At 40.0% G+C, this 18,841-nt stretch overlaps 2 protein-coding genes across 3 annotated transcripts; both read right to left on the bottom strand.

Annotated features, from left to right (window-relative positions):
* Positions 1–3,288: 3,288 nt before the first annotated feature.
* glod5 (glyoxalase domain containing 5) lies at positions 3,289–5,941 on the bottom strand. 2 transcript variants are annotated; one of them, XM_073486864.1, is made up of 5 exons: positions 5,764–5,941; positions 5,534–5,648; positions 4,997–5,152; positions 3,979–4,134; positions 3,289–3,795 (listed from the first exon to the last, which is right to left on the bottom strand). In XM_073486864.1, the coding sequence occupies exons 2-5, from the start codon at positions 5,588–5,590 to the stop codon at positions 3,655–3,657; spliced, it is 510 nt and encodes a 169-aa protein (XP_073342965.1). In that variant the 5' UTR covers positions 5,591–5,648; positions 5,764–5,941; the 3' UTR covers positions 3,289–3,654. The 2 variants fall into 2 exon arrangements, with proteins under 2 accessions (XP_073342965.1, XP_073342964.1); XM_073486863.1 differs by having other exon boundaries at positions 5,534–5,660.
* Positions 5,942–6,345: 404 nt separating this feature from the next.
* rlim (ring finger protein, LIM domain interacting) lies at positions 6,346–13,269 on the bottom strand. The gene is made up of 4 exons (XM_073486975.1): positions 13,111–13,269; positions 11,732–11,958; positions 10,451–10,555; positions 6,346–10,357 (listed from the first exon to the last, which is right to left on the bottom strand). The coding sequence occupies exons 2-4, from the start codon at positions 11,898–11,900 to the stop codon at positions 8,268–8,270; spliced, it is 2,364 nt and encodes a 787-aa protein (XP_073343076.1). The 5' UTR covers positions 11,901–11,958; positions 13,111–13,269; the 3' UTR covers positions 6,346–8,267.
* Positions 13,270–18,841: the final 5,572 nt, after the last annotated feature.

Consider the following 18,841-nt stretch of genomic DNA (forward strand, 5'->3'; position numbering starts at 1 on the left):
ACAGACATACGAGGTCTGTCAGCAGAGGGGACTGTGTAGTTCCAAAAAGAAGGACTGCTTTTGGTCAGGCAGCCTTCTCGGTGAGAGCTACTCACACCTGGAATACTCTTCCAGTGCAGCTCAGGGAGTATGACACTTATCTTTCTTTTAAAAGAAATTTAAAACTATGGTTGAGAGACGGTCAATTATGTGACCATCTGTTCTGAAACTGTAATGAAGGTATTTTATTGTATGCACTGTAATATATTGTATTGTATACTGTACTTTATAAGTAGGCATAGTACTGTTTTGTGTTTGTTTATTTTTTAATGCATTTTTAATTATTGTAGTGCTCAAGTCACCTGCCCCAGAGACTACGGTTGAAAATTAGCCAACGTGGCTAAACCGGCATGTTTACAGAAATGTTTATTAATGTGCATTGTCTCTGTATATTTAAACCAATAAACAAACAAACAAACAAACATTTATGTAAACACATTAAAAAATGAAAGCAACGCGAAATGTAGGAGAAAACACAACATGCTGTATTTCCTTAGAAGAAAAGATTCTGTAGAGCGAGTTTGTGCCTAACGAGGTCACACACTGCAGCACATCATTCTGTCATAAGCTTAATCACTGCCAGTAAATCATTCAAAGCCAAGAGAATGTCTGCAGTCCTGTTTCCACGATAAAATACATACATCATTGTGTCCCTCAGCTGAAACAAGCAGGAAGTTTGCAGAGTAATAAATGTATCTTCTATGCACACATCAATGCCCCCATGAAGTGTCAACAAAAACTTGTAATGTGGAGCAATGCTGGGAAAATACCGTTGTTTTCCTCATTCCAGTGTGTGGTCCTGAAGTTAATGTGTGGCAAGAAGTCAGGAGGATATGGACACTTGTCCTTGAGACACAAGGCCCATGTTTCATGCACCTGCCCGGCACAGAACACGAGGAAACCAACAACTCTGTTTAGTCTAAAACAGTTTGTTTGACAATCTGGGGAAGTAACTGAGATAATTTACAGTAATAATTATTAACACTGGTCTTATCTTACAGGCCACCAGACTTTATACACTCTTCTCTGTAATTGAACTTTATCTATTCACTATTCTTTGGAAGCGTTTTGGATGAAAAGACATACCTACCATTGGGATCAGAAGGGTAAAAGAGGTTCATCATTGTTGGAGATGCATATCAGATGATGCTGGAAACTTTTAACTGAATTTTAACAACAATGCTTGGTTAAAAGCAGGAATCGATCGGCTGTATCCACAGCTTTAAGATAAAAAGAAAAGGTCAGCACAATGTTCTCAGTGTTAACAGCGGGCATTACATTGCTTAAATGAGCAAAGTGGCAGAGATTGCGCTGTGGTTAGTGCTCTCTGCTCAGTGTTTCTGCTCTGGAGCCAGATTGATTACAGCTAACACAGATGAGTGAGCCTCAAAGACCAGAGTTGTCTAAAAGTCAATTAGACTAAACTATTTCAGTCACACTAGATTTCTTCACGGGTCCACAGGTTGGGTTACAACTGCTGAACGTCCATGTGTTCTGAATGACCAAAGCGGAGAGCTTAAGAAACAACGTGTGAGGTTCTTTATTGGGCAAAACATTTTGGCCAAAGCTTTGTTTCTTATACAGCTAATAGTTCAGGTCAATCAACTGTACATCTATTTTCAGAGGTTCAAAAATGAAAAAAATAATAATTAACTAATGCATAATAACCAGCAATGGTTGCTTATTCATAATGGAAATACTAGAGTGAATGAATGCAGGTGATCGCCAACGGAGAAAATGACGTGAGAAATGTTTTATCATATAAAAAGATCATCGTTTTACTGGAATGCACTTCAATTGAAGCTATTACTGTGGGTTAGTGTTACATTTCCCTATGTGGTTAATAAAGCAACAAAGTCTTTCAGAATGCTGTCACTGACTGATAATATATTGACTAATAAGGAAATAAAGGCATAGATGATAAAGACACGTTTGAACTTTTAGGAGAAGGGACATTTGTCACTGTGTATGAACATGAAAACATTCCTCAAGAATGCAGCAATAAGGAAAGACTAGAACTATGTCACAATACAATGACATGCAGACAAGCAATAAAGAGAGCAATAGATGCAGGGACTCACATTTCACAGTAGCCAGGGAATGGAGAAATCTATCTTTATCCAATAAATCTTTATAAGTCTATGGGTGTGGTGCTCTAATTTTGAAGACTGTTAATATGATCACACACAGCGATGGTATTTTACGATACCAGGAAAGTTATCCGGTGGAAACTACCTGTATCACTGTGTTTTATCAGAAGAAAAGACTTGCACAGGAATTAAGACAGAAGACCCAGGGCAGCTAAAAATATCCCCTCAGTTGTGTACCATTTCCAGTAAACTTTCGCACTAGGACACACCCGACAACAAAGGAGGGGCTACAACCACAATAAGGATGTATACGTTTCCGAGACGACACAATAGTCGTGCAACCTCATCTGAAGAATCGAGCTTCTCTACAGCTCTATAGCTGTGACATAAATGGAGTTTCCATACAACAATGGTTGAACAGGTTGCTTTGGACAGGTGTGTGTTGCTGTTTAAAGTCAGAAACAGGAGAAATGATGGTCCCTTTCTTCTCTTGATAACCCACCTTACTCTCAAACAGGTTTCTCAAAGGCAGGTTTAAGAGAGGGTCATCAGTGGTGTGATTCTGTCGCTGACGTAACAGATCACAAACAATGAGAATCTATAGCTCTTAGAACAATGAATGTGGGAAATTGTGAACTGAAGATGGGAATATTTAGTACTGAGAAAATGCATGGTTAGGCAAAAGAATGTACCTACTGACTCCATATTTAGGCTACATTTATTGGAAATGATCAGTACTGTCACTGTGTGGAATGTTTTTCATGTTTTTGCGCTGGGCATTATGTGTCCAAGCAACCAGTTTTGAGGAAGATTAAATACTCTCAAAATTAAGAGGTAAGAATTTTTTATTTTACTTGAGGAGAGGTTCAATCATCCTGTTCAACTCATACAGTGCTTTATAAATAATGTGCAAAAGCTCTTTTCAGGGGAAACTTTCCAGTTTACTTATTTTAAGTCTACTTAGTTTAACACTTGTAAACTCTCTCTCTCTATATATATATATGTATATATGTGTGTGTGTATATATCTATATATATATATGAAAAGTAAACTGAAATACTGCAACAACAAATGGCTGAAGCAACCACATTATGAAGACAGGCTATAGGTATAATCTAAACAGTTGTTTCTTGTGTTAAAGAGCAGAAATAAGAGAGCCTTTAGTACATGCAGGAACCTTTTATTTTCCGCTGAAGCAGCAATTATTCTCACAAGTGTTTCATTTCTCTACACAAAGTTAAAAAAAACAAACTTCGTAAGTACCCATTTGGTCATAAAGATCTACAGCCTTTCTACGCATCATTAAAATAGCAACCACTGGTCAGCAGAACGTCACAGAAACACTCTGCACAGCCAACTGATGTTATCCACCCTGGTTTGAAAATAGTGCATGTGTTGTTTGAATTACAGTAATTTGGGGATTAAAAATTCTTAGCTAAAATTGTAATTGTGTAAAGTGGGTCCAACAGAAGGGCTAATGCAGTGACTGGATGCATTTAAGTGCTCAAACAAGGCCAAAGAAGTCTCAAGAAGATCCCTCTGGTGACTGGTTATAGTTTGACACTTCGATGAGGTTGTGGTCTGGATCTCTGAAGTAAAGAGAGGTGATAGCCCCCACAGCTCCACTCCTCTCCACTGGACCCTCCTCTATCTCAACCCCACAGACCTGCAGAGGACAAGAGACAACAGAAACTGACACTGAGCATTAAAGCTGCACCTTAATCACAAAATGGTAACGAAATGTGACAAAGTCGACTAGAAGTCAAGTGGTTTTAAAAGAGCAACCATTTTACAGGATGAACACTGACATTAGTAATTCAAGACAATCTGGAGGAAATGGGTGAAAGACCTTGAGATGTGCAGCTACTGTTGCCAGAGGGGTTTTGGTGATGAGGCACAGGTCTGCAGAGCCTGAGGTTGGACGCTTGGCTTTGGGCTCAAACTCCTGACCCAGCTGGTGAAGGTTAAACTTCTGCTGTCCGAATCCCAGAGCCTTACGGTTTCCCTTGAAAATGCAGAGATGATAGGTGTGAGTGATGCATGGAGAGCGGTGCTCTCAGCTGACACATAATCAAAGCCTGCCATCTAGTGGATGGTCTCCCAAACCAAAAGAGCAAGAGCATTTCACTTTTCATTGTCTCTGTGTAAATAATGCACATATAAGGATAATATTACTTTACTTTACTTTATTACTGATAATATTATTAAATAACTAATTTGCAATAGTTAAAGAACCCCATCAGTCAAAAATGCATTTTCAGAGTCCCTAATGTTGAATGTTTGAGATTCACTGCAGAATAATGTATGTCCAAGTTTGGCTTTTTCCACATTCATTGTGTAAAATTAATAATTTTCATTGTGCTCATTGCAAATCTGATTTTAAGAGGCGGGCCTATGAGCATGATTTGTGACATCACAAATAGTTTGGAAGACAATCCTGGTCCAATTTTCAGCACACACAGGTGTGATGTGGAAACTTGAAGCCTCCAGTGCACACACAGTACTCATATTTAGTTAGAGATACTGGGATATGTTAGTGTTTCATTTGATTGTCTATTCTGCAACATATCTGAGTTTTAAATTTTGTGTTTTGTGATTATTTTTTATTTTTGGTCCCCAAAAATAATGCAACACATTTCATTTGACATTTATTGCAAATCCATGCACATATGCACCTATATCCCAATAATCCCTTAAAATATTTCTGGATTTTTTTATGACTGGAGTAGGAGCCATGTTAAGGATTTTAATCTGGCTACTATACGTTTTTCTGTAAAAATCCATGTCATGCAAATTTTAGGGAGTTGTATTGACCTTAAGCATATGTGTGGAGGGGAATTACAACACACTACATGTAAAACACACACCTTGAAAGTGATGACCTCCATGCCAAGGACTGAGGTATAAAAGCTGACGGTGTCTGGCACGCTTTTCACTGTCAGAACCAGATGATCCAAATGGCTCAGCTCAACTGGACAGGTCCTTTTGAATCTGACAACACCAAGTCTTTGGAAGGAGACGGTCTACAAGAGACAAGACGATTACATTCAGCACATTTAGCGTCAACAGCGCCGCTGCGTGGTCAAAGCGCACCGCATCCTGTAAAGGTGGAATTCTCGTGTAGCTTCTTGTTGTTATGACAATAAGCGAAGACGCTGTTAGCCTAGCAACGACATGGACAGTTCTAGAATGTAAACAGAGCAGCGTTCTATCATATGAGCTCATTGTTGAAGCACCTGTTGTTTACCTGGCGTGGTTGCGATTTCTCTAACGACAGAAAGTCTGAACTGCCGTCACATTGTGCGATTTCAGTCTTTACAAAGTACGACGCGAGTGTTAACATGAATATAACGTTAGCTTAACCTTGACGCTTGGCTTAATTAGCATTGAGATAGCTAGTTTACCTTCAGACAGTCCCTCTGAAAGCGCCACAGTCGATTCCCAGCTGTCCGGAGCGCCATTCTCTTCGTGGTCTGACTCCGGTACTTCCTTGTTTTTTCCGCCTCTGTGGACTGTGAACTACAGGCAACACTAGCCAGGTCATAACACACATAACGTTAAAAGAGACAAAGTGGAATACATCTGTCAAAACTAGCTAAAACGTGCGACTAATAGATGTCACCAGTGTTTGTACCTGGTGCCCCAACGTCGAGGACAATATTAACCACAGTGAACGTCGCTTGTTGTATTCCAGTCAAAGCTACACTGCTTCACGGTTTATCAACTGTAAAATTAGTTCATGGATATTCTTGTTCAATACCACGTCAATGCCTGCTGTGCATTTGCTGCTAGCAAAGATAATATCCATGAAGATAATTGTTTTTTTTATCTGGCAGCTGTACATGAGAGGGAGTTTTAAGAAATCCTACCAGTAGGGGTGCTACTAATAACACATGACTTCCCCAAATGCAGGTGTCAGTGGCCACATGCAACATTAATGATCGTGTTTTGTATAGTCTGATAGAGCACAATGGACTGATCTTTTAAGCCAGTAACACTGATGGGAAGGGAAACACCAACTCCCTCTACTTGCACTCACACTAGGGTTTAGAGGACCATGTAATGCAAAAGTCAGATCAAAGCAAACATAGAAATAAAAGTATATTTGTATGGTTTAATATATAAGGTATAAGTAATAGTAACTAATAATGTGTGCACCTAGATGCAGAATAAATGCATCCAAGAGCATAGTACTGTACAGACTGCATACCTGCAATACATTTTGAAGCATAACTTGTTTAATTCAGCGGTTAGTTTCATCTAACACCCAGTTAACATACTCCACTGGGTGGTCACAGAACGAGGCCAAAACTAAAGCATGGCCTAAGAGGGAACATACATTTCATTTACATGTTTCATGGTATTTAACAATGACAAGGTCTGCATTCAAACGTTCATGTCCCGCAAAGGGAAGTAATAATTGTGACAAAGTCATCAAACAGTGAAACAAGAAACATGACAGGGTGGCATTGATAGTGATGCCCTTCTAATCCTTTAGCCAGTGTTCCTGTTCATCAACAGTGCTATTAAAACCTACAGAACTTCTAAATAAAATAAAATGAACTTCAACACATTTTAATAGGTAATAAGTCTTCATTTAAGATTTTAGCCATTAACAACATATTTAATAACAACAGCATATATTTATATCATGGTTTGTGTTTCCCTACTTTCACTTTCGCATGTATTGCACTCTGATATGGAGCATCTGCTCATGAGGCAGGAGGGTACAGTGGGCAAGCATGTTTAATTTCTACTGGAGCCTTTCTAAGACAGAAGGTACAATGATGAATTTGTTCAGCCTTTGTTAAAAGTCTGACAGCCAAACCTTTGGATTAATAACTTAAGTTGTCATTTGTACACTGAGGTGCATGTACAGGTATAGAGAGGGCAAGTCTACATTTCATTTAAGATCAATTTCCAGTCCTTTCACTATATGCAATACTTGCTTAGAGAGAGTAATACATCAGTCAATAATAAAAGACAATCCAAGATGTTCATGGAAAAATAAAGAATCAGGCCAGTATCTCATGGATGACAGGACAAAGTAATTGTGAATTCATCGTTGTACATTAAAAAGTAAATGACATTTTACATGTGGGGAAAAAGCAACAGCAATCATATTCAAATTTTGACATGTCATGCCTGTTAGTATAGTATTTTTGAGGTGGGAAAATTCACATGCCAAGTACTTGGTATCAGCCCAATCTCTTCTACCAATATTGAGACATCCCTAATTTCTGGTATTAACACTAAGCAATACATTTTCATGATCATCACAATAAAGATGCAATATGACCCCAAAATAAACTTGCACTTTGAAAATGTAACATGGTTGGATTAATCTTTCCCTTGTACCTGAACATTTTATTTTTAAGACAACTAAGCACACAGAATATTCATGGTACATATGCCCCTCCAAAAGTTTGTTTCTTTCAGGTGGACAAAAAAGGAAGTGACTACAAGTCACACTGTAAATGGCAAACCCATTAATGTCCGATATTCTTTGGACATCACAAACTTGAAATAATTCTGTTGTGTACACCCATAAAACCTATTGAGGGATGCTCTGATAGAGAGTGATTGCGGCCAACACCACCCCTGATCTTCATATGAGATAATATACAATCCAAAACCAATTCACTGATACAAAGTATGATTCAAAATTATTTTTACAAGCTTATTTACAGCTAATACTTTGAACTGGTGTAACTAAGAACTGTCTTGTGTGTCCAATACCCAACTTCTGGTACATAAAGGGCCATTTAGAGGCTAATACAAAGAGCACATGTGCCTGAACTACCTGCAGGTGTGCAGCATTTATAACCAGGGGATTCTTTAATGGACACTGGTCTGCCAGTGAGCTTGGCACAATGCAAAGAACTGCTTGGTCACTACAGGTTGATTCAAACAGCATGCATTGCTTGTGCCCAACTTTGGACTGCAAAAATAAATGTCTTATTAGAAATTGAATGTCCCAATGTCACTGTATGGAGCACCCCAAAATCAAACCTGTGACTGCATTATGATCAAACTCACAAATGGTATGAAGAGTGAACACATTTCCTCAAAGCCTTTTATGGGCTTGGGATATTGGATTACTTAGGTTGAGACAAAAGGCCTGTAGTCTTTTATGAGCTACACCACACTCTCTCGGTTAGCCGATACCAAGACAGCCCTGCGGCAGATGGGGCAAGTCGAGTTTTCGGACAGCCAGCGATCAATGCAGTGCACATGGTACTCGTGAGAACAGGGCAGCTTACGTAGCTTGTTACCTTCTGCATACTCTGTTATGCAGACACTGCAAGTCTTCAAGGCATCACTCTCACCAAAGTTACGCATGGAGAGGTTGTCAATCTGCTCTTTGGTCAGTCCTTGGGGCTGGTCCTCGTCATCATCATTTAGGAGGAAGAAGTGGGCGAGCCGCAGGAAGGGCAGTGAGCTGGGCTCCTCTAGGTTAATAGGTGGTCTAGGTCGGGCCCTGCCACCAGAGGCAGGCTGACCAGTGGCAAGGCTCTCATCCACATCGGTCTCAGCTGTCCTTGCTCTGACTCCAGCAGCTACAGGTGGTTCATCAACATCAGCAGTAGGAGCAGCAGGAGGAGTAGTATCTGGGTTGTTGAGGGCTTCAGCCAGATCTGCAGGTGTGTTGGCTCCACGGTTTGAATCTGAAGAATCAGAGTCTGAATCCATGAGGTAGCCGAGTTCACCAAAACCAGTCATTATCTGCCGAATCATAGATTGGAGAGCCATTGAGGTAGCCTCTCCAAGACCTGCATCAGAGATTCTACGGATAGGGATGCGAATTGTGCTGACGTAGGTCCTCACACCAGCACGCTCAGAGCGCGAGAAAGTCCTACGAAATCCACCACGTTCACTCTCATAAAGAAATGTGTTATTTGAGTTCTGGGAGCGCGAGCGGGTACGACTAGCAATGCTGTCTCTTTGGCGATATTCGCCTGGACGCACACGACGCACCTGGAGATCAAGCATAATAGTAGGGGGGCGGCGCCCCGCTGCACCCCCTTCCCCCCCAGCAGCTTCTCCTTCCTGAGATCCAACATTTGGGACCTCTGGAACTGATTCTGCACCAGCCTGAGATGGCTGAACATCACTGTCAGCAGTGCTTTGCCTGGAAAGAATGTGTTGTCGAGTCCGTGAACTGCCCTCCACTTGAGGCACAGGGGGGGCATTGGTTAGAGGGTTGGACACTGGAAGGCTCTGAACATATCGTGGATTAGGGAGACCATCCAGTTGATCCAAGCTGAGAGGGGACCGGCTCCTGGCTGTACGGGCCCTTGTCCTGCGTGGTTCTGGACTGCGGCTGCGGGGTCTCCGTTGACCCCTGCGTGGAGAAGGAGAAGGCGGGGGTTGTACCGGCAGGACAGCAGGTGAGCTGGGAGGTTCCCCTAAAATCTCTTGTGAAACAACCTCTTCTAGTTCAGGTTCTGGTTCAACAATGACTGCCAACTCCTCTACAACTGGTTCTTCCACCACTTCTGTCTCCATGGGGACCTGTGGTTCAGCATTTGGCGCAAATTCTTGACCCTCTGAAGATACTTCTGAGGACACCTCTGGAGCCACCTCTGAGGACACCGCCGCAGCCACCTCTGAGGACACCGCCGCAGCCACCTCTGAGGACACCGCCGCAGCCACCTCTGAGGACACCGCCGCAGCCACCTCTGAGGACACCGCCGCAGCCATCTCTGAGGACACCGCCGCAATCACATCTGAAGACACCGCTGCAGCCACCTCTGAGGACACCACTGCAGCCACCTCTGAGGACACCACTGCAGCAACCTCTGAGGACACCTCTGCAGCCACCTCTGAGGACACCACTGCAGCCACCTCTGAGGACACCTCTGCAGCCACCTCTGAGGACACCACTGCAGCCACCTCTGAGGACACCTCTGCAGCTTCACCTGGAGCTTCCCCTGGAGCTTCACCTGACGCTTCACCTGAAGCTTCCCCTGGAGCTTCTCCTGGAGCTTCACCTGAAGCCTCCTGCTCCCCTTCAGCAGCGGCTTGCTGTTCAGCCAGATTGCGGTTCACACTGATTTCCAGGCTGAAGCGAAAATCGCCACTGTTTGGGTTGGTCTGGCTTACTGCCCGCCATGACTGGTTTCCACGATGACCAGTTCTGGTTGTATTGCCAGTGCGCCTCACTGTGTTCAGCCAGTCCAATAGACTGTCACCACTGGCAGGATCCTCAGAGCTTTCTGGTGGTTCTGAAAATCAGCAGAGTTAACAAGAGACACATTATATTGGAATTTGATGGTAAACCACAATCCAAGAAAAAAAAAAAGAAATGGCAAACTTACCAACTGGATCTTCTCCACTTTCAGTACTGGGGGTGTTATTCTGCGGCTCTGGGCCATCTTTGATTTGCTGAAGTCTACTAAACAGCTCATCCTCTGTTACCTCACCTGAAAGAGACATTACAAGAAAAATGGTCTGTTATTAAAAAGAAAGATACACTTTTGGTAACCCATGTATTCCTTTCTTGAAGATTATTACAGGTTTAGTTCACTTCCTCTTCTGTACCCTGACCACTAATGACGGATTAGAGGATGACATTGCAAGTACTGTATGTGCGAGGAGTTGAACCAGTTTTCTGATTTATTTCATAGGAAGAGGAGAGGTTGCACTATGGACAAACTGTAACAGCTACATATCTGGCAGGTAGAGAATGAAAGTGAAAAAGTAAAAAAAATCTTGTTTTATATTGCAGAGATGATATACACATGTCAAAAAAGAAAAGTGCTTGTGTAATTTTTGTTCTGTATTAGCCCATAGAGCTGTTTGGTTGTCTTTGAACACAGCAATAGGACAATACTGAAAACCTCCAGACTTACCAGGGCATGCCATTGTCCATTCAATGCCCTCTCCTTGCAGGGTCCTCCGCTAAAGGGTGCTCCAAACTTACATTCCCCCTCCCACTGTCCTGGGACAGAAACGGATTGGGCGTCTTCAGTAGTCCGTAGGATGTTGCATTTTGAGCATAGTGACATAGTTTTATTTTATCTTTTAATTCTATTGTACAAGTACAAGACAGACAAAGACGGAGGAGGGCAAATAATTTACCAATAGGTAATAAAAAAAATTAGATGTTGATATTGTCAACTAAATTATGATTCAAAGTTTTGCATCTTGACGCATTTTTTGCAGGGCTGGGTACAGGTAAATACTTATATCTGAAAGCTCTCCACATCAAAAATATTTCAAAATCTAACAACCTAAATAAAAAACATGTATCAACTTGAAACGCTGGAGCAAATTTTGAGGAATCTAATAGGTGTTAATCTCATAATGTTTTGCCTCAAAGTATATTAGCACTTTGTTTGTTTAGGTTTTTTTGTCAGCCATACAGTTTGAAACTTTGAAAGCGAGGAATACAATTCAATAAAGCTCAAATCCTATGTTACACACACCGAGTGCAATTAGTTTCTTGAACTTTTTGGCAGGCATCTGTGTGATGTAACCTACCTTTTTAAAAAACTAAAACCTATTACCGTTTTAGTTGCTGGAAATGATAGAAATAGTGTCTCCACAGTCAAAGATTACTGTTGCAATCTAATGTAATTAGATTATTGGATTATTACCTGGGGTGCCCAGAAGATTGTTATCTCTCATGAGACGATAGTCCTCATCACTGAGATTGTTGACAAACTGATAGAAGGCCTCCTCCCTGCCCAGACGATCCTGCTGCCTTCTGCGCTGTGACTCCGGCTGCTCACCGCCACCTTGCTCTAAACTGTCAGACCCTTCCATTGATTCAGAAGGGAGAGAGGTCGAGGGATGTTCTCCAATCTTCAACAAGATCCAGCCGCTGCAGAAAATAAAAACATAAAGATGTAAGTCACACACACAGATGGATATGCCCTATTCGACCACTCTTCGTCCAATTACAGGACTTAAGATAGTAATACTCAGATGTAGAATAGCATAATACAACATGGACTGGCACATTTAAATGTCTTATTTGACACCTTTTAAGTATTTCCACTGTTTTAACAAAGAAGAGTGTAATGGTCGAATCGGTGTACTACCAACCAGGGAAAATGTCATCACGGGAAAACATGGGTCAAAATACAGCATCACAATGCGACACAGTCAATATTTGGGAACATCGATCTAGTAACTACTGTTAGCATTGTTTACGACCACTTATTAGTAACATACAGCGTGCCTTTTCCTGAACACATTGTAAAAAGTGACCGTTTAATAGCCTTAGCTGATGTGGATATTTTGATGGTTTGTGCGTTTCAAAGTCCTATGGAAAAGCAGTCTGTTGGTCAAAGTCGAGATACAAACAAAATGGCATCATCGGGCTAAGCTTACGTTAGCAAACTAGCTATTAGCATTGTATGTGATTGCTAACACTGAACAACTTCACCCACTACTAACATAGCTGTAAAGGACAAACCAGTGTGTATGTAGAAATATACAGGGTAAATGATTGACCGGTGATATGGCGAGCGCGATACCATCTGTGTCGTCGACTCAAAACAAATCGTTTTGAATGACCACACAACCCCGGTGATGTTGAGCTTCCACTACGCTAGTGCTACTTAGCTTCCATGTTAACTAGCCGAGTGGCTAACTACATACGCTACCAACGGGACTTCTAACATTAGCTAACGCTAACTAAGCTAGTAACTTCATGATAGGTGTCTTCGATCACATTACCTTGTCGTATATTCTTAACTATGTAGCAACATTTCGGTTATGTTAGGGAACATGGCGTGAACTGGATATCTGTGTGGTGTATTGTTGCTGAACATTCATTTAAAAACTCGTGAGTTTCCGTAGAAATACATTGACGATACTGTTAGCATTACCGCAAGCTAACACAGCGAACGACGTCAACCAGTGACGTTCACAACCTAACCAGAGCAAACAAGCTAAAATTAGCTAGCTCACGAAATCAAAGGCAATCAGGAGGAATATAAAGCCTGTCGCCAAATATATGTTACATTACCTGCTCAATGATGTTAGTAGCAATGTAATCGTACAACCCAGTTGTTCTTCTTATTCTCTACAAAACGCCGGACTGTTTAGCTAAGTACGATTTCAGGATTCCATTTTCTTTCTTTTAGGATAGCTACAATGATCTTCCGGAAACTGAGAAAAATGATGTCGTGTTTCCCTCAGTAAAACCTCCCAGGCGCACACAGGCACTGCAATAACAACAGTCTAAATGGTTTGAGTTTGTGTCCGCCAATCACAGCGAGCGAGGTGGGCAGAGCTGGAGCAACCTCTTCACTGTGGCCGCCTGACAGGCCTCGCTCAGGGAAACAAACCCCCGCGCTAGCCTGGGAACAGCAATAGAGAAAAGGTGTTTGTTTGGACAGTGTGGCACTGCTCAGCTGTAGCGTCACGATGCGGTTGTAAATGCAAATACTCTTACCTTCTGCAGGATTCAGGTTGTAGGACAAAGATCTGCAGGCCAAAATAGCCATATATATATATATATATATATATGACATTGTTCAAATAACATAGATCTTCATTAAATATGTATGTATATGCTGTATATAACATTATTTAAAGGATTTGTAATAAAATCATATGTCTCATGCCTGACATATAGGAATAGCATCCAGTGGCTTATGTCACATCATAAATTGAACCAACCAATGTGTTGCGTAAGCGTTGCATCCTCATTGTAATACTATTTGCATTCTCTAGTTCAACAAAAACAATAGCTGATGAATGATCACTGTTAGAGACAGAATGCCTGATAGTATTAATCAAATGGCAATGAAAAAGTATCAATCCTTTTTGACATTTTTTGTAATCATATAGGCTCCAGTGTTGTACAACCAGGGGTTTTGTGTATGGTATACAAATGCACACATTATAACAGATAGTATGTACCGTATATTGTGCCGACTGTTCAATACAGTACACACAGTACAGTATGTGTTGCTCAAGGAAATGCTTTATGGAGCCTACATGTTTTTGTGTCATATAAACTCGCTCACTCAACTCGCTGAATTCCCTTTCAGCCAGCAGTGACAGCTGACATTGTGGAGTACCACCGATGAATATGGTGTTCAGCTATGTCTTTGTGATCACGTATACATCTGCAGATAACACTGTTCACAACACATTATCCGAGAATGTGCCATCAAAAAGGAAAAAAGAAAGATTACAAATCACAGCATGTGTAAGGTAGGCTACATTAACCATAACCCCCATGTTTTCTAGGGGAAAGTCTGGGATTATTTTCTGTTCTTGCTCTGTTACACAATCAATAAGATAATTTTAATTCCCTTTAAATAACAGTTTAGTGCATAATACAGCTTCTTTCTAAAATATTTTGCCATTAGGTTTAATTTCCCTTTCCAGTTTAAATAATACAAATATTGTCAGAAAATGTTATTTTTGCCAAATGAGTTAGTTACTATGTTACTAGCTTGATGTCATACCTTCTTTCTGTTGTTGCTTTGTGTGTCAGCAAACTGAATCAATTGAATCAACTGACCACAGGCTTATATCTGGCCAATACAATTTTGTGTGGGTGGAGGTTAGACAGTGTACTGCAGCATGCCTGAAGAGACCCGGTGGTGACCCTTTGATAGTAGGTGACATCTACTTACAGGCCATTTGTTGTTGGGCAGTTGTTGAAACGGCTAAACGCTATTTTCCTAACAAACAAAAAAAGGGATTTACCTAACTGTAACATTATGGCATCCTACTGAATTGAACACATCAGATCTGTCTATAAAGGTTTGTATTTAAAGAGGTTTTTCTTCTTTTCAGAACAAATCTGCCAGCCAAACAAACAAACAAACAAAAAAATGTGTGGATGTGCTGTTGAGTAATTGTGTTTGTGGGTTCTTGTGACTCAATAAGTACACGCCTGCATTTAGAAAAAAAATACAGAAATAGACATGCTGTAATATTTTAAAAATATTACTCTATAGTCTTCTCAGTAAAAACAAACACAAACATTTGCCCTGATGACAAACAATTGTCCTAATGAGAGAGTCTGACTGTCCATGCTGTGTGAGCACGCACTGACAAAACAACTAGGATCTGATTTAATAACCAAAGGTGTACCTGATCCGTTGCATTAGACATTCCATCGTATAATTTGCTCGCTCCCTTATCTGCTATGGGTGACTAAAGAACAAAAACAATGCTAATACCACCTGACAATTTTGGAGGCATACATCACAGGATCTGTTTATGGTCTCAGACAGTATCTCCAGCTCCAATTAAGCATGCCAGAATGAGTTGCAGTGTGGCCCACAGCAGCCCAGCTCAGAGTTATGGATGAGCAGTCACTCTAGCAATGCCTGACCCTGTGTGCTAATTAGATATGACATTAAAATAACATGAGCCAGAGCCAGACTTGTGCAGAAATTAAAATGCCTTTCGTCCAAGAATCTTCCGATATAACAAATAAGGACAGGCTAATTGGAAATATTAAGGTAGTATTTACACATACATATTTTGTGGCAAGAACAAACATTTAATAAAACAGGCTATATTCTTCACCGTTACTATTTTTGTAGTAGTACAACAAAGACGGGTGTAGGGATTTGTTTAACAGATACATTACTTACTCACTTCGAACATCTCAATAGCTTGCTGTAAAATTAAGTGGTTTTCACTGAACTGCATGCCATAACCTTTTGGGATTATTATTTTTGAATGGATTGGATTTGTTTACAGAGAAGTTAGTAGAGTGGAGATTTTATGTTTCCTGTTTATAGTGTAGTTAACTGGCTACAGCAACGGGTGGGCGGTAAAAAACACAACCCAACTCTCTTCAGAAAGCAGCATTCAAAATCTTATTTTAATTTGTATATTTACTCCATAAACATTATTACAAAACTCAGCAAGTTACCAATATTACATTATCACCATACAGGCTTGATCACAAATATTTAAAACCTTTGCAACAGTTACAACAAAACAAAAAAACAAAATAATACTCAAATAATTTACATGAAAATCTATAAAACAGCAAATTGTTCACAAATTATATTTTTTTTTCCAAGTTTTCGTATTTTTTCTTTGCTTATTTGTGTTTTGCACAGTAACACAACACTCTCACAACAAGATCATGGTCTTATTACAAAACTCCCAACAAAATGTAAATATTTCTAGTTTTCTGTTGATACTTTCATATTTTGGTTTTTAAAACCAGAAACTTGTCATTGTATATCCTTTCCACTGCCCATAGAGGCGCATAAAAGGTTACTCACACACACAAATACTTCACAGCACTTTCTAAGAAAAATATACACTTACAAAATATGTTACAAATTGGCACACAAAAAATATACAAGATTTTGTAGTGTCAAGAGTTCATTAAGATTCCTTCTGGTAACAACTCTAGACAGTTTATATAAAGCTCGGTAATCTTTTAATGAAAAGAGCAAAAGTAATCCCAATCAATGTCAAAGAATCATGAAGTGAATACATCAAACATAACATTATAATATACATTCATAAAGAGGGTTAGGTACCTAATCTATTTTGCATTTCTTTTTTTGTTAACTCTGGGAAAACAAAAACAAAGAAAAGAAAAGAAAGAAAAAAAAAACAATTGTCAGCTTTCTTAGCACCATTAACATGAGGCAGCTCAACAGTGGCACATTTTTAAAACAAAAAGAAGAAAAAAGAAAACTATGAACTCAGAGAAGTACATTCAATTTGACAATAGGCAGAAATGAGAGAAGGCAGACTAAATGGGCCTGCAGCCCATGTGGAGCTTCCCATCAGCAGCTTGTCTTGGTCCTAACCCTGATACACTGGAGAAAAGAAACAAAGGATCATGGCAGAGAGGAGAGAAAAAAAAAGACAGAGAAAGATTGATTATGATTCTTGCCATATGCAAGCAATCAATTACTATCACCTGTGCGTCAGAATTACCATATCCAGTGTGACAAGGCCTGTTTTTTACATCAAGCTTCAATTTACCCGCACATCTCCATGCAGTCTCATGTAATTACTGCTACATTTAAAACCTAACATTCAAAAGAGAGAGATGTTTGAGTATATACTTGTAAAAAGACACTCTTGTAAGCAATTGAAGGGGCTCTGCTTTTCTCCTGAAATTCATTTAGTACATAAACTCAAAGATTGTATAACCTATTAAAGATGAATGTATGGTTTGTTTTAAGGTGGATTTATTTCAGGGCAGCGAGGCAGTGAATGAGCCCAAAGTAATTAATATAAATAGCTGGGGAATACACTGGATCAGATAGCACCAATACTTTTTTGTTTTCAATTTGTGCCTTTATTTGGCCTTTACTTTATGGCGGTGATATTTTCTGCCGATATATTGACCTATTTAAACTAAGATGACAACATTTGAAAGAAAGTGACTTCAAAATAAAGAAGTTACATTAAGACATTATGTGAAAAATAAACCAAAATAATCACAGACTGAAAACACCTGTGGTGCAACCTAAACTATGGCAGTGTTAAGAAATAAATTACATGAGAATGTCAAGAGAATTACTGTTTACATTACCATTTCAGGTAAGATAGAAGTAAGATTCCCACGTGGAGCTAATGCAAAGACATGCTTTCCTTCATTTACAAGATTACAGATGTCATTTGTACTGAAAACTGTTTTCACATTCACATTAAAATCGAACTGCAAAAATGTCATGTCCATTCACGACTGATGCGTGCATCAGAATCTCTATGAGTAATAAACTGCCATGAATTTCCAGTACAAAAACAGCTATTCAGTGAGGCACAGCCCCAACTGACAAATTATTTCCTTGCTTACCCTCGAACATCAGCACCAAACTCTCCTTGGTCCAGAGAAAGCTCATTTGAACATCTCTTTTATCATCTTCTTCCTCTACAGTAGCCTTCAGAGCAAACCTCCCCTTTGCCTCTCTTTTGTTGCTTCTCAGTGCCAGGCGATGTTGAGGTAAATTGAATTTGGCAAACAAAGTGGGGGAAACGAGGAGAATTCAGAGTCTTTCTGATTTGGTTTAGTGAGTGGCGGTGTACCACTGCCAGCTGTTGGTGCCTTTCATCAGAGAAGAGAGAAAAGTCCCAAATAAAGAATTCCTGTAGTGGCAAGTGTCTGTAAGGAGTCTCCAACCCGAGCAGCCAATACTCCAATGGATAGAAAAGAGGAACAGCCAATATTCACACATATATAAGAGGTCATTTACACAGCATTGTTACTTTTGGCACATTGATTTTAAGATTATAATCATCTTTTTTTGCAAATATTGCATGTCCCTGTACAACAACATTGACAAAAATACTCTGAGGGTGGAGCTTTTATGAATTTGCAAGGCGTAAAAATGTAAATTTAGACAACCAGTTCCTCTAAACTCCAGAAGAAAAAAGAAATGCTTGATAAAAGGAAATGGGGAGTCATTCCAACTTTGAGGGGGAAAAAAAAGACAATGTCTGATATGTCATCAATACAAAATGGTCCCATCTTGTCTTTTCAAGATGTCTTGGGCTTAAATAGGGCTCATTTATCGTAGGTTTCCCTCTTGAAATGAGCCAGGCAGTGTATGAAGGACAGCAACAACAGGACATCCATATTCTGCATACAAAAACAGATGAGGAGGAGAGGTGCGTAGATGTCACTCAATGCATTTGTGTATATAGCTACATCTTTAGGGAAAAAGGGGAATAAATACATAATTCAGGGGAGCTAGTTCTGCTGAGAAAATACGAAAACAAAGTTCCTCATAAAGGCGACAGAATTGTTT

Source organism: Pagrus major, chromosome 18 (genome assembly GCF_040436345.1).
Source record: "Pagrus major chromosome 18, Pma_NU_1.0".
Lineage (NCBI taxonomy): Eukaryota > Metazoa > Chordata > Actinopteri > Spariformes > Sparidae > Pagrus > Pagrus major.

Excerpts from the sequence above, each read along its gene's own strand:
- glod5 (XM_073486864.1), bottom strand. The coding sequence starts at position 5,590 with ATGGCGCTCCGGACAGCTGGGAATCGACTGTGGCGCTTTCAGAGGGAC. Across the intron at positions 5,153-5,533 it reads TTCAGAGGGACTGTCTGAAG|ACCGTCTCCTTCCAAAGACT; the intron begins GTAAACTAGCTA and ends TGTCTCTTGTAG. Across the intron at positions 4,135-4,996 it reads TGGAGGTCATCACTTTCAAG|GGAAACCGTAAGGCTCTGGG; the intron begins GTGTGTGTTTTA and ends TGCATTTTCAAG.
- rlim (XM_073486975.1), bottom strand. The coding sequence starts at position 11,900 with ATGGAAGGGTCTGACAGTTTAGAGCAAGGTGGCGGTGAGCAGCCGGAG. Across the intron at positions 10,556-11,731 it reads CAATCTTCTGGGCACCCCAG|GTGAGGTAACAGAGGATGAG; the intron begins GTAATAATCCAA and ends TGTCTCTTTCAG. Across the intron at positions 10,358-10,450 it reads AAGTGGAGAAGATCCAGTTG|AACCACCAGAAAGCTCTGAG; the intron begins GTAAGTTTGCCA and ends GCTGATTTTCAG.